The sequence below is a fragment of the Theropithecus gelada genome, chromosome 15 (genome assembly GCF_003255815.1).
Source record: "Theropithecus gelada isolate Dixy chromosome 15, Tgel_1.0, whole genome shotgun sequence".
Classification (NCBI taxonomy): Eukaryota; Metazoa; Chordata; class Mammalia; order Primates; family Cercopithecidae; genus Theropithecus; species Theropithecus gelada.
The window spans coordinates 35,513,254-35,539,292 of NC_037683.1; the positions used below are offsets into that span (position 1 = coordinate 35,513,254).

The 26,039-nt window shown below is 37.3% G+C and overlaps 1 protein-coding gene across 4 annotated transcripts in view; it reads right to left on the bottom strand.

Moving 5' to 3' along the window:
* The window catches only part of FSD1L (fibronectin type III and SPRY domain containing 1 like), a 90,099-nt gene that overhangs the window by 52,366 nt on the left and 11,694 nt on the right, over window positions 1-26,039 (bottom strand). For 3 of the 4 annotated variants that reach the window (XM_025360721.1, XM_025360720.1, XM_025360719.1), the window contains exons 2-5: window positions 18,556-18,651; window positions 14,497-14,628; window positions 10,830-10,931; window positions 3,173-3,195 (exon numbers count right to left, since the gene is read on the bottom strand). In XM_025360721.1, coding sequence (XP_025216506.1) covers window positions 3,173-3,195; window positions 10,830-10,931; window positions 14,497-14,628; window positions 18,556-18,651 — 353 coding nt within the window. Of the gene's footprint in view, window positions 1-3,172; window positions 3,196-10,829; window positions 10,932-14,496; window positions 14,629-18,555; window positions 18,652-23,165; window positions 23,260-26,039 lie in introns of all 4 variants that reach the window. The other variant, XM_025360723.1, reaches the window with a different exon arrangement.

Consider the following 26,039-nt stretch of genomic DNA (forward strand, 5'->3'; position numbering starts at 1 on the left):
AGATAATTCTCTATACCACAGGATCCATAAGGCTAGGTATGTTTTAATTCCCCTTGATTTTCTTAGTTCATTTCTACTAGCACAAGGTAAATTCAAGGATCCTTTGCTCCTGATTTTTGCAAAGAGAAAATAACTACAAAACATAGTTTTAATTTCCTCAAACTACCTAATTAACTTGATTCTTTCATAACTCCTCTCTTTCAAGAACCAATAACTCCTGCAATATACCTCAACTAATCATATTCCAATATTATTAAGTCCCCAGAAGTACACGCCAGTGATTCTATAAAGTTGTAGAGATGCGCTATTATCTTATTTCTATCCTCAGTTTTCTCTCTTAATCCTGCTGTTCCTCTGCGTAACTTTTACCATAGCAAATGATAAATAATGAGTTTTCGCAGATATTTTCATTTTTTATATTTGATTCCTTGCTCAGATATGTTACACATTCTCCCTTAAAGTCCATCTATGCCCTTATAAAAAGATAATCCTAGGGCAGGCATGGTGGCTCATATCTGTAACCCCAGCACTTCGGAAGGCTGGGGCGAGGACGGCTTGAGCCCAGGAGTTTGAGACCAGCCTAGGCAACATGGCGAAACCCCATCTCTACAAAAGATACCAAAAAATTACCTGGGCACAGTGGCATGTGCCTGCAGTCCCAGCTGCTCAGGTGGCAGAGGAGGGAGGGCCCCTTAAGCCAGGGAGGTCCAGGCTGCAGTAAGCTGTGATTGTGCCACTGCACTCCAGCTTGGGTGATGGAGCAAGACTCTGTCCCCCGCCCAAAAAAAAGAAAAATCCTTTCTTTACTTGGTGAAAATAGCTAAAGTAGTCATTTTATTATGACTATATGTTTAAATTATTTTTATATTTTAAATGGTAACGGAATTCTAAAAGCTCACTTTTGGGGAGTACCAAAAACTACATCGGAGAAACCTGAACATTATAAAGCTAAATATCAAAATTTTAAAAATTAAGTTGAAGGGCCGGGCACAGTGGCTCACACCTATAATCCCAGCACTTTGGGAGGCAGAAGTGGGCAGATCACTTGAGGTCAGGGGTTCGAGACCAGTCTGGCCAACATGGTGAAACCCCATCTCTACAAACACAAACACACACACATACACACACACACAAATTAGCTCGGTGTGGTGGCAGGTGCATGTAATCCCAGCTACTTGGGAGGCTGAGGCAAGAGAATCGCTTGAACCCAAGAGGCAGAGGCTGCAGTGAGCCAATATTGCACCACTGCACCGTAGCCTGGGCAACAGAGCAAGACTCAAAAAAAAAATTAAGTTGAGACTCAGAAATGTTCCTCAGGCAGGAAGTAAAAATGTTGCAGGGGACCACAAAAATGCCATAGGGTTTGAACACACAAACATGCAAACACACACACAGACACACACACACACACACAGGAGTTTGCCTGAACCCTAATTCCTGAGATCACCTGGATACTAATGAAATCAAGTCAAGAGGCTGGCTTAGAAGAGGCAAAAAAACCCAAGCTTCAGTAAAGAACACAGCCACTGAAATTGGTCATAAAATTAAATCCTGATAAACAAATCTGGGCAAAGAGAAACAGTTCAAGGATACAGACAAAATTCTGTGATGCCAAGAGCCATACAGAATCTTGAAAAAAGGAGAAATTTTGCAAGGTCATGATAAGGAAGTAACTTCTAATTCAGAAAATTAGGAACTAAAACAGGATGTAGTGGGACAGGTAGCTAAACAGTAAGTATAATATACCCAGGGAGGAAGATGGATGACTCATAGCAATTTCCAGACACAACCCACATCTACCTTATCCACAAAACTGACCTACCTACCATCCATTCCTCACACCGCTAGTATTTTTCACCTTCAAACTTTCACAATCATCCTTCTAGATTCAGGATTTGTAAGAGTGATCCATGTGTTTAGCTACTGCCTGATGTAAAATATATAAAAACTACAAAAACTAATATAGGACCAGGCACAATGGCTCACGCCTGTAATCCCAGCACTTTGGGAGGCCAAGTCGGGTAGATCGCTTGAGCTTCGGTGTTCCAGACCAGCCTGGGCAAAATAGCAAGACCCCGTCTCTACAAAAAACACAAAAATTAGCTGGATGTGGTGGCACATGCCTGTAGTCCCACCTACTCAGGAGGCTGAGGCGGAGGATCACTTGAGCCCAGGAGGAAGAGGTTGCGGTGAGCCAAGATCGCACCACTACACTCCAGCCTGGGTGCTAGAGTGAGACTCTGCCTCAAAAAAAAAAGAGAGAGAAACACAGAAGTAAAATTTTCAGCCAAGATTAACAATAGAGGCACTGTTTTTCACATAATCTATAATGAAAATTTTTGTGAATTATCTGAAGAATAATTTAACCTAGGATTTGGAGTGGTACTTTGAAGAGCTGTGCCTTTCGGAAAATCTCATGATCCTCAAATGAAAAAACTTGTTATAATCTCAATACAGACAACACTCAGTGACTAGACAGGCAGATCCAAGCTGTTCCGTCTGTGTTAATGCGATCCAAATGTTGCTAGCAACTCCTTTAGCACTCTATGTTCATTACAAATACTAAATTTCTTTTGTTAAGCCTGGCTTTATCAATAAGAAAGACCTTTTAAGTCAAAATCTTTAATAATTATCTTTAATTTTCTCTTCCCATAGAATATTAACCAGATAGTGGTGGCATTAGAAATAGAAAGAGATGGCACCAGGAACAGGATGGAATGAGAATACAAAGGTGTTAAACAGGAGGGCAGTGAAACAGGAGAGCTTTAGTTCTCGAGGACTACTTAAAATGAGTGAGTTCACAGAAAATAAGACCCACATATTTAAATTTAACAAAAAACACATTCCAGGAGTATATATTTTTAAGTTATTCAAAATAGTTCCCTCTTCATTAGTACAGCTAATTAAGAACTGTTCTAAAACTAAAACTAACTATATTACTATACCAGAAATGAAATTCTTCTGAAGCACATAATTATCCACAACTATGCTTTTAAAAAATCTTATTCATACAATGGTTATTCAAAGAAAATATACAGGGGACATTTTATTCTGTACTTGGTCATTGGGTATTTTTATCTTAACTAACACAATTTTAATTTAAAAACTATTTCTGAATTTCATTTCTGACTTCAATAACGATTCTTAAGTAAAAATGTGTTTTATACCATACCTATCCTTGATCTGTCTGGCAGCCTTGGAGCCAATCAGGGAGAAGAGAAAGAAGGCAAGTTAGTGCTTTTCATGCAAGTTTCAATGGCAGTGACATGCAAGAAAAGTTAGGATATAAACCCTGCAATAGATTAGTTCATATTCACCAAAACACAAACTATAGAAAATTTATGTGTATAGTTCACATAAGCTTTCATGTGATGTTATAGTAGAATTACAGTAGAAAATCCAGACCCCATAAAAATCAACTTTTAGGAGGAAAATTTAACACTTCAAACAAATTCCAGGTGACTATAAATGTTTTTTTCTTACCTTAATATTATCAAAACACACCTCCACTTTCATTCAGTCTGATACTCATCAACTAGAGCAACCAACCTCCTTCGTGGGACAACTTCCTTCATGGTTTTCTTGTACATGTCAGATTTACTCTCTACTTTTTCTTCGGAGATCTCTTTCACTACTTCATAATCGTTGTTCCAAGTTTTCTCTATATGCCTCTATAGGGCAAGGAATTCTGAAAGCTTGCCTGCTAACAAACACAACTAGGCTGCAATTCTACAAAACTTTACTCCAAAGAAAGTTGTAATGGCAGAAATCCAGACACAAAGAGACCAGAGAAATACTTCCAGCAATGGGGTCTTTCTCCATGATGATTTCATAGATGCTACCAACTTAAACCTAAATATATCTCTTTTATCTTTTTTTTTTTAATGAAAGCACAAGTTTAGAAAGGGAACTCAGCTATTTACTTGGGGTTGCATGGTCATACAAAATGATAAAAAACAGTAAAAACTGTTGTCCTTTTTACATTTACATACAATATATCCAACAAAAGTTTTTTTCCCCACAGTAACCAGTACAGTTAACAATATATCAGACATAGACAAGGCTGTTTTGCTCAACACTGTATCCCCAGTGCCTAGCAAAAATGCTTAGGACATAGTAATACTTAATAATTATTAAATTTATTTGAATGTTAATTAGATATATGTAGCAATGCTTCTGTGGCCTCTCTTCTTCAGTTCTAATGTTGTTCCTATTCATTATTGGTCATTTTTATATCCACCCTAAAACATTCTGGTCTGAGTACCCTTTCTACTCAAAAACACAGAACTCAGATCTTTTCTTTTCGAGACAGAGTCTTCCTCTGTCGCCCAGGCTGGAGTACAGTGGCGCGATCTCAGCTCACTGCAAACTCCGCCTCCCGGGTTCACACCATTCTCCCGCCTCAGCCTCCTGAGTAGCTACCGGGACCTGCCACCACGCCCGGCAATTTTTTTTGTATTTTTATTAGAGACGGGGTTTCACCATGTTAGCCAGGATGGTCTTGATCTCCTGACCTCGTGATCCGCCCGCCTCAGCCTCCCAAAGTGCTGGGATTACAGGCGTGAGCCACCGCGCCCAGGCAACACAGAACTGAGATTTAAGAGATCAGCATATTATACAGTTTCAGCACTACTATTAATCAGTTGAGACCTTGTATATTAATCATTCTATTTCTTTTCTAATGAATTTTGCTCCTTAATGTTTCCGAAAATCATTTCCAAGGCCCACATACTACAGCAAACAAATTCTGTGGGATCTGTATGTATCTTAAGTCACGAAACTACTGTAGTACCAGAGAGAGAAAATGTTTAAAAAGTTAATTATATTGATTTTTTAAATTACTGACATTAAAGCTGGAATTACAAAACAAAGATTTTAATGTAAGTGTTAAAGGAAGGAAAGAGAGGACTCTTCTCTGTACCTGACATGAAACAAGTACTACTAGGATTACTCTTTGCATCTCCATTCCCTTATTTCTCCTAGGAAAATGATACGACTTATCTGATAATGGGTTTGAAAGGAGAAAGTAGAAAAGAGTAGCTCAGGACCTTCTGCTTTTTCTGGCAGCTTGCTTCCCCACAGAGAACATATATTCTGTTCTTTCCCTCTGTGCCATAACTTTCACTGAAAGCGGCTTCCCCTGCCCATCACCTGAGGCAGCCCCTGCTGATCATGACTGGGTGAATTTGTCTGTCTAATTCTAGGTATTTAGTATCAGGAAACTTGCCCAATAACAAAAGCCATCTTTTCCAACATCCTTTTACTATTATTTGGCCTCTTATCAGTTTTGTTTTATCTTATTTCCTAATTGGTTTCAAACCCAGAGAAATATTACAAATCACCCTCACATAACCCAATGATATGAAGACCATTACCATTTTTTAAACTGACCACGATGATTCACTTTTGTGTCAAGTGTTACTAAATTTAATAAGGTGAAAATTTTTAGTGTGTGTGTGCACATATGCATGCATGCAAAGCTTTTATGGTATCACTTCATGTACCATGCTGTTTGTGAAAAACCAGGAAAGGAATAAATGAAAAGCCAGATAATGTAGGAAAAACTGTTGTCCATGCATTTACATCGAATATACCCAGCTGGTAAAACTGAAAACTCCCATGGCTCCACTTTCATTTAGGTTCAAATTGTACTGCATATATATTGTATAAATGCAAGAGAGGTTTAAGAAGTTATTCTGAGCAATGATTAGAAGGCAGAGTTTCAAATTCTGAAGACATTTCTTTGAAAGGGCCCAATTTCAAGAAATGTCTTAAATTAGAAAATTTTTTTTTCTAGAATTCTTCTCTCTAAACAGAAAGGTATCCAAAAGATACACAACACTATACAGCTTCTAAGTTTCTATTCCTCTATTTCAAGAATGGTGACTTTTGTCAATTACAAAATTGGCAGAAAGGATTTCAATAGAAGATCTAAAGAGTGATGTTGAATAAAGTAATATAACTAAGCTTCTTGGAAGCTTTTCAATAATATACAGTACCATAACCTGAAAATAAATCTAAACATTCATTGCAGCTTCTTCATAACTCACTACCTGGAATTACGGAGGCTCAAATAAATGTGTTGGCAACAGAGCAGTGGTTAATCTTGGAATCAGCTGGTACTAATTAAACAGATGTTTGACAAAATTCAGCATTACAATTCTACTTAAGGAAGTTTGGTCTCAGGTGACACCTTTCTATGGCTGATTAAAGAAATGGAATTGTAAGATTTAGTTTAAAAACAATTAAGAGATGGAGGGAATGAGGGAAGAGAGACAGAGAGGGAGAAAGGAAGGCACCATCTCTGATATGAATGCAGAGAAACTGTAATATGAGTACAAGTAGAAGTAATCGCAAACCAATCTTCATAACTGCCAATTAAATTTAAAGAAGTCAAACCAGATATTTTCCCAGTCACACAGAAAAAAGTTAACAGATCTTTTCCCAATCTCTTTTGTTCTTAATCTGTAATAGGTGAATATAGAAACTATTTTCTTCTGTGAATTTATCAAGCACTTTGAAGATAAAGTATCTTATTGTTTCTTTCTTCTTTAATATCATCATTTCTCTTTTTATAGAAAGGGAGAGGGAAAAAGAGCCTCAAAACATTATTTTCTTTTAGGCAAAAATAAGTCTTTGGAAAAAAAAAAACAGATTGTACACCAGTTAATTCCATACATTAGAAGTTTTGTACTTGGCAGACATATATTTATCTGTTCATAAAAGGAACTATTTTTCAAAAAACGATCATTTGAAAGAATCTGTCACAAAAGCCACAATGAATAACTTGAAATACACTTTGAAATATAGTACTGCATGCAACTGTTTCATGATTAGACATATCTGTACAGGAGATTGCATTTCTGTAAGACACAAACACCAAGAAATGAAATTAAGGTGAAAACTACAATTTGACCTATGCTTAACAAATATTTAGATCTGTTTTTTTATATTGCCCTCAAAACTGAAACATTCATGCTTTTGTTGAAGGTCCTCTCCTCTCTCCTAACATTCTTAACTTCAGCCTACAGAGGGAGCTTCTGGCAGTATTTCTGCTTACTTGAAAGTACTGAGTGAGCTTCTACCCACTCCTCTTCTTGTTCACTCTTGCCAGTGGTCAGAGCCTAACACTCACTGGACAATATTCTGCAGGCGAATCATTCATTATGAGTGAGATGTGGGAAATACACTAAACCCATTCTCCCTCTTCAGCTGTGGTCAAATGCAGACGACACTGTTCCCCTTTCACCTAACTGTACTTTTTATTCCATTACAGGGACCCCATGGGTAGGAAACTATTTTCTCCCTTCTAGTCTGACAACTGGAGTACATGTGGCATGATTGTGATGGCAAGTTAGTTACACTGACTTGGAAATTGTCAGCTCTTTCTATAGAGAGAATTCAAGGTCTAAAGTCAGGGTGGGAATAGAAATACTAATTTTGGTAAAGGATCCAAGCAGTGTTCTGCAGGCCAGCTATTAGCAGAGAACTCACATTTGGTGGGATGTTGCCAATTTGCTAAGTCCAGGAATAAAGCTAAAGATCTGGATCCCATTTGCTGGTGATGCTTCTGCATAAATTAACTAACAACCAAACTTCTAGCAGTTAAAAAAAAAAAAAAAAGTGAAAGTATGTTCTAAAATCTTTTTGCATTTGTGCTATTTGTATTTGTTTACTTTCAGAGAGTATAAAATGCTGGTAAATAGCATAGTTTCACATTCAGTTATCATGCTGAGATACTGCAATGTGATAATTTAAATATCAGAACTTAAAATACTTTTTTAAGATAATGGAAGTATGAAAAGACGCTCGATTTTAGCCTATGCTATCTTTTTGTCCTCATGGGCCATTCACATTAATCTCATTTAAGCACTTTAATATGGGATATTCACAAACAGTATACCTTAAATGAATTTCTTTTTCCAGACATCTAACAATATACTGCTAGACTAATAATCTCCAAAGTCATCTCTCCCTGTTCACTCAGCAGCTAGGTGTCTGAGGCAGGCCTGTAGTCCATGTAGCTGGCTAGGAAAGTGAACTTAGTTTTTTACTTGAAATCAAATTATTATCTGGACATATGAAGAAAATAATTGCAAGCAGCTCTCAGTTAAGCATTTTTCCTAAATGATAAGCCCAGATTTCTGGCTAGGAAACACTGACAGATACAGTAATGTGCCACATAACTACATTTCAGTCAATAATGGACTGCATATACAATGGTGGTCCCATAAAATTATAATGCTGTATTTTTATTATACCCTTTCTATGTTGAGATACACAAATACCACTGTATTGCAACTGCCTACAGTATTCAGTACAGTAACATGCTACACAGGTTTGCAGCATAGAAGCAACAAACTATACCATATAGCCGAGGTATGTAGTAGGCTATGCTATCTAGGTTTGTGCCATTATACTCTAATGTTCCCACAATGATGAAATCGCCTAATGATACATTTCTTAGAAGACATCCTCATCGTTAAGCGACACATGGTTGTAATTCATTTCACCACATCTCCAAATGGTTTAAGCTACTAAATAGTACTATAAACTGCTGCAAGACAAGACCCAAATAGTAAGAATAAGCAAAGTGGCATATTAAACCACAATGTGACTTATTTTATCAGAACCTTTCTAATTTATAATCTGTCAGGAACAAATTATAACAGAAACAAAGCTGGAAAGAATAAAGGACAGTGAAACAGAAAAGGGTAGCATTTGGGAGAAAGAAGACAGAAGAACTCTGAAAATGTCAACAGAAAGAGAAACATGGGAAAAATAAACTTTTATCACAGTTTCCCCAAGTTTCAGTCCCTCCTTAAATCAACTGGATTCAAGGCATTTTTGAGTATTAGTCTCCACATTCTACAGTTTTCCTGTCTTCTTCCTCACTCTCAGGCTGTCAGTTGGTAATTCTTACTGCTATGACTATGCCTGTCATTAACAATTGCCCTACTCCACTAAAAGGGTAATTTGTTGACAAGTAGAAAACAGAACAAAAAATACTGAAAATAATAGTAGTATCAAATACAATAGTGAACAGATTCTGAGAAATGATCTTGAATAGAGGACATTAACTCTTGTCATGAACTCTATGATGTTGATTTTGATGACTAAGACATCTTTTGCTTTCTGCATGTTTCTTAGCTATGTTCCAGACATTTAAGGTTATCACATGAATGCCCTCTAAGTAAGTGACATATCGTACTTTTTTTTTTTTTTTTCCTTGAGGTGGAGTCTCGCTCTGTCTCCGGGACTGGAGTGCAGTGACACAATCTCGGTTCACTGCAAGCTCCGCCTCCTGGGGTCATGCCATTCTCCTGCCTCAGCCTCCGAGTAGCTGGGACTACAGGTGCCCGACACCACACCCGGCTAATTTTTTTTTTTTTTTGTATTTTAGTAGAGACGGGGTTTCACCGTGTTAGCCAGGATGGTCTCGATCTCCTGACCTCATGATCTGCCAGTCTCGGCCTCCCAAAGTGCTAGGATTACAGGCGTGAGCCAGGGCGCCCGGACTGTTTTTTGTTTTTTAAGATAGGGTCTCGCTCTGTTGCCCAGGCTAGAGTGCAGCAGCGTAATCACAGCTTGGTGCAGCTTCGACTTCCTAGGCTCAGACAATCCTCCCACCTCAGCCTCCAAATAGCTGGGAGTACAGGTGCACATCACCATGCCCGGCTAATTTTTTTGTGTATTTTGTACAGACAGGATCTCACCATGTTGCCCAGGCTGGCCTCAAACTCCTGGGCTCAAGCAAACCACCCACCTTGGCTTCCCATAGTGCTGGGATTCCAGGCATGAGCCACCACACCTGGCCAACATATCATACTTTTAAAGTACTTTTAAGTATGGTACATTTCCCTCATAATTCCTTATATAATAAGTCCACTTATGTGCATTAGTGTCTTTACAACTCACCTCCAAATTTAAAGAATTAATTCATGCATTGGCTTACAGCAAAAGAACTTTTGTTTTGATTCATTTGTTTAAAAGAAGATATCCATGTTAAAGTTTAATTTTAATATCCAAAGATGTAAGGTGGCAAAGGTTACCTTCTCAAGGAAGTTTTTTCTACCTTCAAGTTCACAGAAAATCATAAAATGAAAACAATCACTAGGCATAAATCAATTATAAAGCTACCTTTCTAACACCAATGCAGCTCACTATATACTCCACAAAGGTGAAGTAAATAACATCAAACTCAAATTATCTTGATAACTACACAGTAATTTTTGCTAATTATATAGCTTAATTTCCAACTCTTTTCATATCATTTTAAAATATATTCTACATTTCTGGGTTTGATTTGACAAAATGGTAATCATTTAAAACGACCCTACTTAAAAGAATAATTAGAATTTAGAATTTACAATCACTTAAACACCAGGATCTAAGTTAAAACATTAGCAGGCTTCTTGCTCTACTCTTTACATTTTTATACTAAACATATCCCTTAAGTAAGGATCTACATTTCCATGTTTTAATAAAACATTCAATTACTTAAATCAAGCAGTGGGGGCATTCATCTGCAATAAGAAGTTACACAGTTACAGTGCTTATATGCATAAAGTGATAATGCTTTCCCAATCAGCTCATAGACGGAAACACAGAAACACTTTTTAAACATATTTGTTGATGATCCTAAAGACACACACTTCTAAGTGTTTGCTTTGGAATAAATGAACAGCTAGCATTTTACTTATCAAGAAACCCCAAGCCTTTATTAGTATTAGAAATCAGTAAAGACATCCAAAACTAAAGAAAAACAAAAACGCCTTTTTAAAAATACAACTTTCCTTGTTAAGTGTATTAATGCAGTTTTTGTGTACCTTTGAAAATTCTTCAGGTTCCTTTATATCTAATGACCTTGTTGCAAATTCTAATAGTTCTTCAGAGTTCTCCAGGGCGTTATTACATTGACTAATCTGACTCTAGGAAAAAATAAATAAATCATTAAAATGAAGTTTCCTATTGCCATCAGAATCTTAAATACATATTGTTATAATGAACTTACAAATAATTTTAATAGCAATAACAGAGGAAAAATATTTCAGTGAGCTATTGTAGCAAGATAATCAAGACAAGTTTTACATATATTAAAAAACTTGTTATATTTCTTTTATATATATATATAAAACAAATTTTAATTATCTTAATACTTTGTACCTCTTTCCATAATTTATTGAAAACAGCTTAACTGCATACAGGGAAAGATATACTCATCCTTTAAAACAAAAAAGGACCTAAGTGAAGCTTAGTCAACTGGCATTAATTAAAAACTAGCAATTCAAGATACATAAAGAATATGGGACAAGTAGGAAGTATTTTTCTAAACCTAAATGGCAAAGTTCCTGCTCTAAAGATGAATGTTTGCAATTCAATTTTATCTAACAAACCGCAAGTTTTAAAAATGTTTCTATTGGCTGCTCCTAGCTCCCTTGTAACAATGCCAGAAGAACAAACTGTCCACATATATTCAAGCAGAAAGAATGTCCTGACAAACAACAGATATCAATGAGGTACTAGGAACTGAGAGGTAAGTGAAAAGGGAAAATATTACCAGCAGCACTGGAACATCACTCACACCAGGAATGGCTAGGGGGCTGATCGAAATGGATAACGTACACTCAATATGCAAGAGTTTTTGGTACTTGATGGGAAGAAGGAAAGGCAGGAGAAAAGACATGACCCATGGCCATTTTTGTGGCAGGTTTAATATGTGGTACGAGTTAGGGTGACAGAAATGTTGGCTAGTGGTAGATGAAGACCATTAGAGCTGCTCTGGTAAAGAAGTAAGGGGAGGGAAAAGGGAAGATTGGAGATTAAGCAACTGGATGCCTAAAGGCCATTCCAGAGTGGTGCTGTAAAGAAGGGTCTGGGTCCAAAACAGAACAGAATTCTGCACAGGATGAGTTTTCAGCTGGATCTTCAGAAGACGCTGAGTTGTCCTTTCTTCTACAGTGTTTTGTTTTTTAAATGAATTCATTTCTTATTAGTATTTATTGAAAAGTATGGAAACTTTATGAATAAACAAATTATCCTTGAATTATTTAAGTAGTACATCCCTTGCCCCCAAATATGAACAACAAACTTCAACCTGGGGAGTATGGACACGCTTCAGAGGGTATCTGATCCCTGGAAACTGTGCATGTACAGTGTGTATGTAAGACAGAAAGAGAACATACGTGTTTTTCCATAGCTTTTAGGTGCTCAAAGATATCTATAACTCAAATCAAAACACAAAAATTTGCACTTCTACACACCAATAATGAACAATCCAAGAAGGAAAATAAGAAAAAAATCCACTTATAATAGCATCAAAAAGAACAGCATACTTTGAAATAAACTTAACCAACGAGGCATGAGACCTATACACCCAAAAGTACAAAACAATGCTAAAAGAAATATACAACAAAAATAAAGGGAAAGACACTCACGTTCATAGACTGGAACATTTAATATTGTTAAACTGTCCATACTACCCAAAACAATCTATAAATTCAATGTAATCACTGTCAAAATCCCAAGACATTTTTTTGTAGGAATAGAAAAAATACATATAAAATTCACGTAGAATCTCAAGAGACCCTGAATTGCACAAACAATTTTGAAACAGAAAAAAGTTGAATGCCTCAACACTCCTGGTTTCAAAATATCTTACAAAACTATAGGACCCCAAACTATGTGGTACTGGCATAAAGACAGATACACAGACCAATGGAACAAAACAGACAGCCCTGAAATTACCCTTCACATATATGATCGAATGATCTTTGACATAGGTACCAAGGTTGAACAATAGGGACAGGACACTCTCTTCAACAAATGGTGCTAGGAAAACTGAATATCCATAAGCAAAAAAATAAAGTAGGTCCCTTACTTAACACCACATGCAAAAATTAACTAAAAATGGATTGAAGACCTAAACATAAGCTCTAAAGCTCCTAGAAGGAGACATACAGGAAAAGCTTCATAACACTGTGTTTGTCAATGATTTCCTAGATATGACAATGAAAGCAAAAATAGACAAATGAGATGATGTAAAACTTTAAAACTTCTCCATATCAAATGGAACAACCAACAGAGTAAAAAAGCAGCCTACAAAATGGGCGGGGGGGGGGGGCGGGGACTGAAAATCATATACCTGATAAGGAGTTAATATCCAGAATGTATAGAAAACTGCTCCAACTTAACAACCACAAAAACCCTACAAGTAACCCAATTAAAAGATGGCCAAAGAACCTGAATAGACATTTCTCTAAAGAAAATACACTGATGGCCAACAAACACATGAAAAGATGGTTAACATCACTAGTCACTAGGGAAATGCAAAGCCAAACCGTAATGAAATAGCATGTCATACCCATTATGATGGCCACTATCAAAAAAAACCCAGAAGATAAGAAGCATTGGCAAGCGTGTGAAGAAACTGGAACCCTTGGGCTGGTAGGAATGTAAAATAGTGCAGCCACTATGGAAAACATTATATAGAGGGTCCTCAGAAAACTAAAAAGAGAATTACCACATGATTCAGCAATCCTACTTCTAAGTATACATATCCAAAAGAATTGAAAACAGAATCTCAAAGAGAGATTTAAACTCCCACGTTCATTGCGTCATTATTCACAATAGCTAAGACATGTAAGCTGCCCAAATGTCCATAGACATATAAATGGATAAAGAAAATGTGGCATATACATGAGTAGAATATTATTCAACCACAAAAAAGGAGGAAATCCTAGACATGCTATAATATGAATAAATCTTGAGGACATTATGCTGAGTGGAAATAAGTCACAAAAGGACAAATGCTATGATTCCACTTATGAGACATGTAGAGTAGTCATGGAAACAGAAAATAATATGATGATTGCCAGGAGCTAGTAAGAAAGGGAAATGAGTTGTTGATCAAGGGACATAAAGTTTCACTTGCACAAGATGAAAAAATTCTAGAGATCTGTTACACAAAAATGTGAATATATTTAACACCATCAAATTGTACACTGTACAGTTTAAAATGGTTAAGAGAATTGGCCGGACACAGTGGCTCACACCTGTAATTCCCAACACTTTGGGAGGCCAAGACAAGTGGATCACCTGAGGTCAGGAGTTTGAGACCAGCCTGGCCAACATGGTGAAACCCCGTCTCTACTAAAAATACAAAAATTAGCTAGACGTGGTGGTGGGCACCTGTAATCCCAGCTACTTGGGAGGCTGAGGCAGGAGAATCACTTGAACCTGGGAGGCGGAGGTTGCAGTGAACCAAGATCACTCCGGCCTGGGTGACAGAGCCAGACTTTGTCTCAAAAAAAAAAAAAAAAAATGGTTAAGAGAATAAATTGGGTTTTTTTTAACCATAATTTTAGAATACTTATGGCCAAAACAAAAAACCATATTCTTCAAGGTATACTAAGAAATTCACTAATCTTTGCTTACCATAAATCGAGCATTAAATAGACTAAAATTATCCATATTTTAACAGTTGTATGATCTCACCTGTAACTCTTGGGATTTACGAGCTTGTTCCTGCTTGATACAGTTAATCATACTTTCTTTTACTTCATCCAGTATAGAGTATAAACTATCAAATTCTTCATCTAACTCTGAGAGTATGTTGGACGAATTTTCCTGTTTAAAAAACAAAACAAAACAATTTTACTGAAGAGCTATCAAACATTTAAAAACTAAAAGGTATGCCCAAAAGAGAGAATAAATTTATATTATAAACTATATTGGCCTAATATAAAAAGAACATAATTCTAATATTTGACTTAAGGCTTTCAAAAGAGATAAATGCAACAAACTGCCTGCTAATGCTAACAGTACTGTTTCAGCTATACTATCAGTTGAGTTGCCTTTTATGGACTAGCCCCATACGCTCTTCACTTTACTGTTTCCACAGGACAACATGAAAGGATGTTTGAAGATTCCCAACTTTGTCCAGACCTTCAGTCTCTCAGGCAGACTTTAAGCCAGTGGTTTTTAACCTCTGGTGCGTATCAGAATCACTGGTGAGGTATTTTAATAAAATATTCCAGAGATTTTAATTCAGTAATTCTGAGGAACACTTTGCACAAACAGAAATGAGGCAGATTTTGTCTAAATTTTAAAATCTTTCAAGGTCTCTAAAACACTGCATTTATATAAGATAAACAGAAATTTAAAGACTAAGCAATTATTTATTGGATCCTAAGATATTTATCAAATATTGAATCATCTAATGACTAGAATTTGTATTCAAATCCTGTATTTTATTAATTAAAATACAGGTAAGTTACTTGCCCAAAGCCACACTAGTAACTATGTTACTAGTAACATGGTCAATAAGGCATTTCAAGTCTCTTGACTTCTCAGAGTTCCCCATTGCGTCCATAAGCAAGATGCTGCTACCTCAACAAAAAATAAATTAAATTATTTGTAAAATCCCTAGATAAGCAATATCCACACTTGCAACAAATATGAGAGAGAAGAAATTCTCTTAAGACATTTTTCAACTTGGATGAATCATTCAATTAAGAGAAGCGAACTGGCACTAAGAGAACTAATATATACAATCAATTATAATATTATGTCCAAACTTTTGCTTATAATGTTTATAAAAACTAGACACCTCACTGGCACCTCACCAAAGGTGGTGGTAATCATTTTACTAGTCTATTTACAATGGTAAGAACAACTACAGAAGTAGAATGTGCAGTCCGGAAGGGAAAAGACCTAACTCTAATCCCACACTAGCCATTCAGTAACAGCATGACCTTGTACAAGGCACTTAAATTCCTAGACCTCAGTTTATTCATTCATAAAAAAGAAATAGACTATTTTCCTCTCAATCACCAGATGGCATCTTGTTGCCTTTTGCCTACTACTAAGCCCCCATCTTCAGCAACAAGGGTGTAGTTTAATTCCCCCACTACTTTTTTTCTAACATTAAGGTAGAAATCAAAAATTTATCAACCAGAAGAATGGTTTGAGCTAGATCTACATAAGATCTCTCTTTCCAGATATCAAATGTGATGATTCTCTTGTCCACAGATCAGGAGCTTTACAGTCATTAGCTTTATGCTTATCTAAAGAAAGCTGATTCACCAATTTTCCAATAAAATCGTTCAAGACAGCTAAAATAATGATTTTTTTTTTCTTTTTTTCTTTTTTCTTTTTTTTTTTTTTTGAGACAGAGTCTTGCTCTAACAACCTAGGCTGGAGTGCAGTGGCACGATCTCGGCTCACTGCAACCTCCACCTCCTGGGTACAAGCAATTCTCCTGCCTCAGCCTCTCAACTAGCTGAGATTACAGGCGCCCACCACAACCAACTAATTCTTTTATTTTTAGTAGAGATGGGGTTTCACAATGTTGGCCAGGCTGATCTTGAACTCCTAACTTCAGGTGATCCACCCAACTCGGCCTCTCATGAATGTTCTTTTTGCTAAAGATTATTTTGGTTATTCTGGGTCTTTTGTATTTCTATATACATTTTAGGATTTTTTCCATTTCTGTGGAAAATGACACTGGTATTTGGATAGAGATTACAATGAATCTGTAGATTACTTTGGGTAGTACAAATATTTTAACAATGTTAATTCTTCTAATCCACAAACATGGGATATTTTTCCATTCATTTATGTCTTCTTAAATTTCTTTCATCACTGTTTTATAGCTTTCAGTATACAGATCTTCCATTTCCTTAGGTAAATTTATTCCTATTTTTTTATGCTACAGTAAATGGGATTGTTTTCTTATTTTCTATTTGAAATAGTTCGTTTTTCGTGTACAGAATACTGATTTTTGTGCATCGATATTGCATTCTGTAACTTTACTGAATTTATCAGTTCTAATAGTTTTCTGGTAGAGTCTTTAGAGTTTTCTAAAGACTAAGGCAGGAGAATCGCTTGAACCTGGGAAGCAGAAGTTGCAGTGAGTCGAGACTGCGACATTGCAATCCAGCCTGGGTGACAGAACAAGTCTTTGTCTCAAAAAAAAAAAAAAAGAAAAAAGTGGTGAGAGTAAACATCTCTGTCTTGTTCCTGACTTTACAGAAAAAGCCTTTGACTTCTCTTTGATAAGATGGTAGCCGTGAGACTGCTATTATACATATGGCCTTTACAGTGTTGTGGTACATTCCTTCTATACCCAATTTGTTGAGAGTTTTTATCATGAAAGGATGTTCAATTTTGTCAAATTATTTTTCTGCATCTACTGAGATAACCATACACTTTTTTTTTTTGTCTTTAGTTTTGTTAATATGGTATATCACATTTATTGACTTCTGTTGAACCATCCTTGCATCCCAGGCATGAAACCTACTGGATCATGGTAAATGATCTTTTTAATGTGCTACTGAATTCAGTTTGCTAATATTTTATTGAGAATTTTTGCATCTATGTTGATTAGGAATATTGGCCTGTAGTTCTCTCTTTTGTAGTATCCCTGGTTTGGCTTCATTATTGGGGTAATGTTGAATTTGTAAAATGGATTTGGAAGTACTCCCTCCTCTTTGATTTTTTTGGAAGAGGCTGAGAAGAACTGATAGTAGTTCTTTAAATATTTGGTAGAATTCAGCGATAAAACTACCAGGTTGCAGGCTTTTCCTTGATGGAAGACTTTATTGTGGATTCAATTTCCTTATTCATTATTGACCTATTCATATTTTCTATTTCTTTCTGATTCAGTCTTGGTAGATTTTACGTTTCTAGCAACCAGATTATCTTGAGTTCTCTCTTCCACAATCAGTATGTCACTACTTAGAACATAAATTATCTCCCCAAACCTGGAACTATTTTCTTAAGTATTCCTCTCCCTCCTCAATGGGCCCTTTACCTTTTATTTAATTTCATCTGCTTCTACAAGTAGATCCCTTACCAATAACGTTTTCTTTTCTTTTTGAGACACAGTCTCGTTCTATCATCCAGGCTGGAGTGCAGTGCCACAATCACTGCTCACTGCAGCCTGGACCTCCTAGGCTCAAACGATCCTCCTACCTCAGCCTCCTGGGTAACTGGGACTACATGTATATGCCACCACACCCAGTTAATTTTTTTTAAATTTTATTTATTTATCTATTTATTTATTTATTTATGGTAGAGATGGAGTCTTGCCATGTTGCCCAGGCTGGTTTCAAACTCCTGGGCTCAACCTATCAACCTGCATCAGCCTCCCAAAGTGCTGGGATTACAGGCATGAGCCATCACATGTGGCCAACATTTTTCTTCCATTGTTGATTGCAAAAGAAATGTTTTACTTGCCAGTACTTTTGAAAAAGTACAAATTGCTCTTAATTTATATTAGAAAAAGTGTCAAATGGAAAAGGAGTAAAGTGAGCACTCTGGTATTCCCTAACAACTACTATTCCAGAGTTTTCCTTTTCTCTTACTATTTTGATTTTTCCATGGACAAAACAGGAATTGCAATGAAAACATTTTTACTTTATCTGCTATTTTAAAATCCTGCTCTCACCTCCATTAGTTTATAACCCAAAGTTCATGGAGTATATTTGTACTTCAGATTTGACTCATTAGTTGTGACGTATTTATATAAAATTTTTCATTAAAAAATCATACCTGAACTCCTTTTAGTGTATGATTTAGTGTATCAATGAAGTTCTGAATTTCATCATTTTTATTTGCCAGAGTTGAAATGATCCTCTGTAGAGCTTCCTAGAATTAAGAAAAACATTAAAACACTATATTTCAATGAAAGAGTTATAAAACTCATTAACAAGCATTCTCTAAACAAACTTTATGTAAGAGTACAACAAATAGGAGCAATGTAAAATTTCTCATTGTTCAAAACTTCCAAAGGCTTATAATTAGAAAAGATGGGGTATATATTTGTACTGTATTAAGCCCTCTTATTCCTAATATACAACTTAATCCCCATGATACTTTTCAGATTGAAACTGATCAGTTTAACTTAATACCAATAGAATTATTTTAGGTCATCGGCCATGGCAATGGAATAGAGCAAAATCTTTAAATGATGTAAAAACAAATGGAAACGGAATACAACATCAGGATCCAAGGAATAAAAGCAAGGAGACATAAATTCATCAACATTTTATTTATTTACAAAAATAAACATATTTTAGAGATATGAAACTAGATAATAAATGTGCATTTAGAATGACAACATTCATTCCAATGTTTACAGATGCCGTAGAACTATAATAAATCAAGCAATTTTAGTAGCAAATAGCTGAGACTTTGATAATGCTTCCTATTTAAATAAAACATTTGGTTAATTTTCTCTCTGGTTCGGTGCTATCCAATAAAATTTTCCACTGTGATGGAAATGTCCTATAAATGTGCTGCCCAATATGGCAGCCACCAGCCACACACAGTTAATGAAGTCTTGAAATGTGACTAGAACTGAGGAACTAAATTTAATTTTTCCAACTGTAATTAATTAATTTAAGTTTATATAGCCAAATGTAACCAATGCTATCATATTGGACAGCACAAGTCTAGCTGCAGTAACTACTCATTGGTAGCAATAGCAAAAACCAAACAAGGTTATTTATAGTCTCAGAAAAAAATCAAATGCAAGTACTTTAATACTTTGTAATTTTCTCAGAAGCACAGGACTTTTTTCTGTAAGTACCTATGAGCTTAAATGTTTTAATAAAGCCTATAAGACTTTGTGAAATAAAGGTTCTCCTAAAAAATATAATCAGATATCGATAAACGGTTACACATAAGGAGCCCAGGAAATAGTCTGAAGGGAGGTAACATCTTTTTTTTTAAGTTTTTTTTTCTCAAGACAGAGTTTTTTGCTCTTGTCTCCCAGGCTGGAGGGCAATGGCGTGATCTCGGCTCACTGCAACCTCCACCTCCTGGGTTCAAGCAATTCTCCTGCCTCAGCCTCCCGAGTAGCTGTAATTACAGGTGCCTGCCACCATGGCTCAGCCACTTTTTGCATTTTTAGTAGAGACAGGGCTTCACCACGTTGGCCAGGCTGGTCTCAAACTCTTGACCTCAGGAGATCCACCTGCCTCAGCCTCCCAAAGTGCTGGGATTGCAGGTGTAAGCCACCATACCTGGCAACATTTTATACAAATGTTCACAAAGCATTTTAGTAGTGAAAAAAAAATTTTTTTCTTTGAGACTAAGTTTTGCTCTTGTTGCCCAGGCTGGAGTGCAATGGCAGGATCTTGGTTCACTGCAACCTCCACCTCTCGGGTTCAAGCGATTCTCCTGCCTCAGCCTCCCAAGCAGCTGGGATTACAGGTGTGCACCACCATGCCCAGCTAATTTTTGTATTTTTAGTAGAGACGGGGTTTCATCATGTTGGCCAGGCTGGTTTTGAACTCCTGACCTCAGGTGATCCACCTGCCTCGGCCTCCCAAAGTGCTGGGATTACAGGCATGAGCCACTGCACCCGGCTGAAAATTTTTAATTTAACAGTAACAGTTCTCCTTTGAGTCTCAAAATTCCTGGAGATAAGGAGGTTTTTATTATCATCCCTGGGGCTGCCTAAGGGTTCTCTGTTTTATTCACTTACACTATTTCTTCCCACTGTCACTACTGTTGGTATTTTAATATAATAACACAATGAAGTTATACTGTGACAGAAGACCAATGAAGACCGAGAATTAAGTGTTTATCCTGCCAATACTCTTCCCAAGAACTGGTGCACCAAGACTTGGGGGAGGGGTGGACGCAGTTGGAGAAGCAACAGAGGTAATACAGAAATGGAGAAGAGGTCAAAGGACTTAAATCTTCCAAGTACTCACCCAAGGTAGGCTCAGTACTTTTTTCTTTCTTTTTTTGTTTTTGTTTTTTTTTTTTTTGACACAGTCTCACTGTCAACCAGGCTGGAATGCAGTGACGCAATCTTGGTTCACTGCAACCTCACATCCCAGGTTCAAGCAATTCTCCTGCCTCCATCTCCTGAGTAGCTAGGATTACAAGCATGTGCCACCACACCCAGCTAATTTTTATATTTTTAGTAGAGACAGGGTTTCGCCATGTTGACTAGGCTGGTCTCGAACTCCTGGCCTCAAGTGATCTGCCTGCCTCAGCTTCCCAAAGTGCTGGGATTACAGGCGCCACTGCATCCAGCCTCAATACATATTTATTATTTTATTTATTTATTTATTTATTTTTTGAGATGGAGTCTCACTCTGTCGCCCAGGCTGGAGTGCAATGGCGCCATCTCGGCTCACTGCAACCTCCGCCCACAGGTTCAAGTGATTCTCCTGTCTCAGCCTCCTGAGTAGCTGGGATTATAGACATGAGCCACCATGCCCAGCTAATTTTTATATTTTTAGTAGAGACAGGGTTTTGCCATGTTGGCCAGGCTGGTCTCAAACTCCTGACCTCAGGTGATCCACCTGCCTTGGCCTCCCAAAGTGCTGGGATTACAGCCTTGAGCCACCATGCCCAGCTCAATACATATTTAAAAGCAATACAATGGAATAGTAAAAACAGGTCTGTACAATACTCAGACTTTATAGTAGGTTTCAGTAATAAGACAGGGCTGTTTCTGGCTAATGAACTGAATCTGCCTCCCCTTCTATCCCTCAAAATGGCAGAGTTACATCCGTATTGTGCAGATGAGAAAACGGAGATTCAAAGTAACACTGCTAGTAAGGTAAAAATGATCTATGTCCAAAGCCCATGGTCTTAACTACTTTGGGATACTGCCTCTAAATCCAATCAATTAGCCCATCATATGGTCTACTCATACAATACAGTACATATTCTTTAAATATCTTATTTGCCAAGAGTTTTCAATGACAGAGAACTGCTGGAATTTTCATAGTAGAAAATCACAGCTTGATTCACTGGGAGGCACATCTAATGAACTTCAGAGAAAAGTTGATAACATTCTACCAGAACAAGAGTAGAAGAATCTTCTGAAAAGATCACCTTCTATGAAAAAGAGGAGCCAGGCCCAATGAATTCAACCCAGTAACAAAATTTCAATCACCATGATATATGTGAGTTCAATAAAAGCTGAAAAAAGGCCAGGCACAGTGGCTCACACCTGTAATCCCAACACTTTGGGAAGCTAAGGCAGGCAGATCACTTAAGGTCAGGAGTTCAAAACCAGCCTGGCCAACATAGTGAAACTTCTCTCTACTAAAATTATAAAAATTAGCCAGGCGTGGTGGTGGGCACCTGTAATCCCAGCTACTCAGGAGGCTGAGGCAGGAGAATCACTTGAACCCAGGAGGTGGAGGCTGCAGTGAGTCGATATCTCACCACTGCACTCCAGCCTGGGCAACAGAGCAAGATTTTGTCTCAAAAAAAAAAAAAAACTGTCAGGCACAGTGGCTCATGCCTGTAACCCCAGCACTTTGGGAGGCTGAGACGGGTGGATCACCTGAGGTCAGAAGTTCAAAACCAGCCTGGCCAACAAGGCGAAACCCTGTCTCTACTAAAAATACAAAAATTAGGCAGGCGTGGTGGTAGGCGCCTGTAATCCCAGCTACTCAGGAAGGTGAGTCAAGAAAATTGCTTGAACCCGGGAGGTAGAGGTTGTAGCGAGCCAAGATCACACCACTACATTCCAGCCTGGGTGACAGAGCAAGATTCCGTCTCCAAAAAAAAAAAAAAAAAAACTCAAAAAAACTTTCCACCAAAAAAATTATAAAACATTGGTACCAAAAAAAAAAAAAAAAGGCAGACATAGAGCAAAAAATAAAATATCCTTAGCATAGCTTCCCATCTATGTTTTTTTTTTTTTTTTGGTCTAAGTTTAGTAGCAAGCTTTGCATTTCAGAAATTATATAGCAAAAATCTGGAGATAGTTGTAGTTTATGGCCCCAACTAGGTAAGACCTGAGCTCCAAAGATTTTAATGAGAAACCTTTTTTTTTTTTTTTTTTTTTGAGGCTCTGTCACACAGGTGGGAGTGCAGTGACACAATTGCAACTCACTGCAGCCTCAACCTCTTGGGCTCAAGCCATATCCACCTGCCTCATTGTTTAATTTTTTGTAGAGACGAGGTCTCACTATGTTGCCCAGGCTGGTCTCAAACTTCTGGGCTCCAGCAATTCTCCCACCTCAGCCTCCTGAAGTTACAGGCATGATCCCTGCTCCCAGCTAAAGCCTACCTTTTTAATGTTCCTGTTTTTTACTGAGTACAGTCCAAGACATCTAAATGCTCTAATTTTGAATCAGATCTTCAGGTTAAATCCTCTCTCTGCTCCTTTAAGAGCTACCAACCTGCTGCAAGTTAACAGACTGGTCCAGTAGTGACGTTAGAGATCAGAAAACAGGCTTTACCAACTGTAACGTTTTCATTCTCCTTAAAGCAGTACTGTCCAATATAAATATAGTAGGAGCCAATAGCAGCCACATCAAAAAAGTAAAGGAAAAACAGGAGAAATTAATTTTAATATTTTATTTAATAGATTCAAAATACATCATCATTTCAACATGTAGTTAATATTTAACAATTAATGAGTTTTTCTTTTTTTTGGTACTGAGTCTTCAGAATTCAGTTTGTATTTTACACTTATGCATATCTCAATTCAAAACTGGCCACATTTCAAGTGCTCAAAAACCACATTATGGCTAGAAGCTACCATCCTGGAAAATACAGACTTAAGAGGTCTATGTCATCCAAACAGACCATATATTTCTAAGAGTGGAAATAGGGCAGAGATCCTCTATTAATCTTACTAATTTGCAATTAAAAATAAACGACCTAAAAGCTTTCTAAACTTTTTCTTGGAAGACCAGAATTTCTTTATGTGCTTATGTTATGCCAGATTCTTGAATTATAATAACTATATGTGGATATAAGTTAAAACATTACAACCAACTTCCTTTATCAGAATTTTGCTAATTTCTCAGTTTTTAATTTACATTAATATTAACTCTAGAAAGTGAAAGACATTTTAAAATTACCAACTCTCAAAATAAATTGGTGCATAAGTAACATCACTTTGGGATCCAAAACCATAACAGAAGAAACAAATACACTCCTCTCTCCTGTGAAATTTACGCTGTTCACTCATGTTTTTGGTAAGAGAAGACTTCTTGGGATCACAAAAAGTACAAATGTCCATGTCACAGTTGGCAGCTAACAAAAACAAGACTGCACCTGAGGACAACTGACATATAGGTTAGACAAATTCAAAGAATCATCAGAAGAATGCCCTCCATTTTCTATGATACTATCCCATACCTCCAAAAAATATCATCCTTAGATTACAATTTTTTTTTTTTTTTTTTTTGAGATGGAGTCTCACTCTGTTACCCAGGCTAGAGTGCAGTGGTGCAATCTCGGCTCACTGCACCCTCCACCTCCCAGGTTCAAGCAATTCTACTGCCTCAGTCTCTCGAGTAGCTGGGATTACAGGTGCAAGCTACCATGCCTGGCTAATTTTTTGTATTTTTTAGTAGAGATGGGGTTTCACCATGCTGGCCAGGCTGTTCTTGAACTCCTGACCCTGTGATTCACCTGCTTCGGCTTCCCAAGTGCTAGGATTACAGGCATGAGCCTCTGCGCCCAGTGATTACAGTTAATCTTATCTTTACCATTCCCCTAAATTCATTCAAAATTCTATTACCACAGATGAAAGACCCTTTTCAACTGTATTGGCCTAAGATGTATTAATAGCCATACTTCTGGAAAGAAACTCTGCAATCTATGTTAAAGCCTTTAGGGGAATGATATCCTATATGAATTGCGTAAGGCTGTAAAAATACTGTACTTTCCCAGAAAGTGGATGAGAAAGAAAGGTCTTTAAAGACTGATATAGTATTTCTGGGAAACATGGTCTCATTCTTTGAAGACAGAGCACTCTACAGCTCTTGAATTTAACAAGGAGTTCCAGTACAGCATGAGAGTCTGTAATACACACCTAGATAAAGGGTCTACATTCTGAGAAAAGTTGGTTTACCCTAATGCCAAAACTGCAAAGACTAAAGGCCTAGATTATTTTGAGGGGATGCACTCCAGTCTTTAGATGGGGAGGGCTTCAGCGCCTTTGCTACAATACAACACTGAGATGCTGTCAGAATGGACAAGCCAGCTGTAGAGGACTCTGGAACCCCAGCATTTAAGATCATCTATATTTTCAAAGCTGCCGAATACATTACTAAACATGGTTGCAGAAGCAGCAACCATTCAGATCATAAAGAGAAAGTCACAGCAACCAATGTGACCTTGTTAGCTAATACAGATAAAATGCTGCCTCTCTGTTAAGCTTTTCTAAGCTTAAAGGTAGGAAGTATCTGCAAAGTTCCCCAAGGGCAGACTACTGAGACAAAGGCTCCAGAAGCTCTGATCCACTTGCCCTTTAATCTGCAACTGCTGTGGAGAGGATGAGCAAATGAAAAAGACTGTAATCCAGAGCTCATATTTAGCATTCTAAAATAGTAAAAGTTCATCAGTGAGAGGGCCAAGGCTTCAGCCTTTCTGACCCTCACAAGAATGGGGACTGGCTGGAACTAAGTGGAAATGACATAAAGATAAAAAGCACTAAGGAACTTGGTGCTCAGTTGAACTGGAAAACAAGTTACAAGGAATTACAATATTTAAGACAAAACTACCACCAGCACCAAAACATGAAAACTAAAGAATTAAGATTACATGTGCTGAGTTCGGAAACTTGACCCTAGCTTGTATATGTGACATAAAGCTAAAATTTTCTCTACAGTGGTAGGAGTCAAGTAAAAGGTGTATATAAGGATAGTATGTGCCTAATCTAGGAGGTATACAAGGGGAGGCTGGCTGAATAGGTATCAAACCCAGCAATTTTTAAAAAGTGTTTTCTAGATATGGTAGGCAATACGCCAAGGCAGAGAAAGAGAGCAGAAAAGATCTAAAAGACATCATAATGCAATGAGTTTTCTACCCCAGTCTATCCCTCCAGGACTTCCAAATTTAATCAAGAGCAAAGACAGAAAGCTAGGCCATCATCACTATCTCCTCTCCTCTAATTTGTGCTCTACATGAAGTCACAAAGTTCTATAGATTGTACCTTCTTAATGGTTCTACTGATAGCAGCAGGAGGCAGACCTAGTCCTAGGTAGATGGGGCGGATCCCTGGTGAAACCTGACCTTCAGGCTGAAGACAGCCTGAAGCC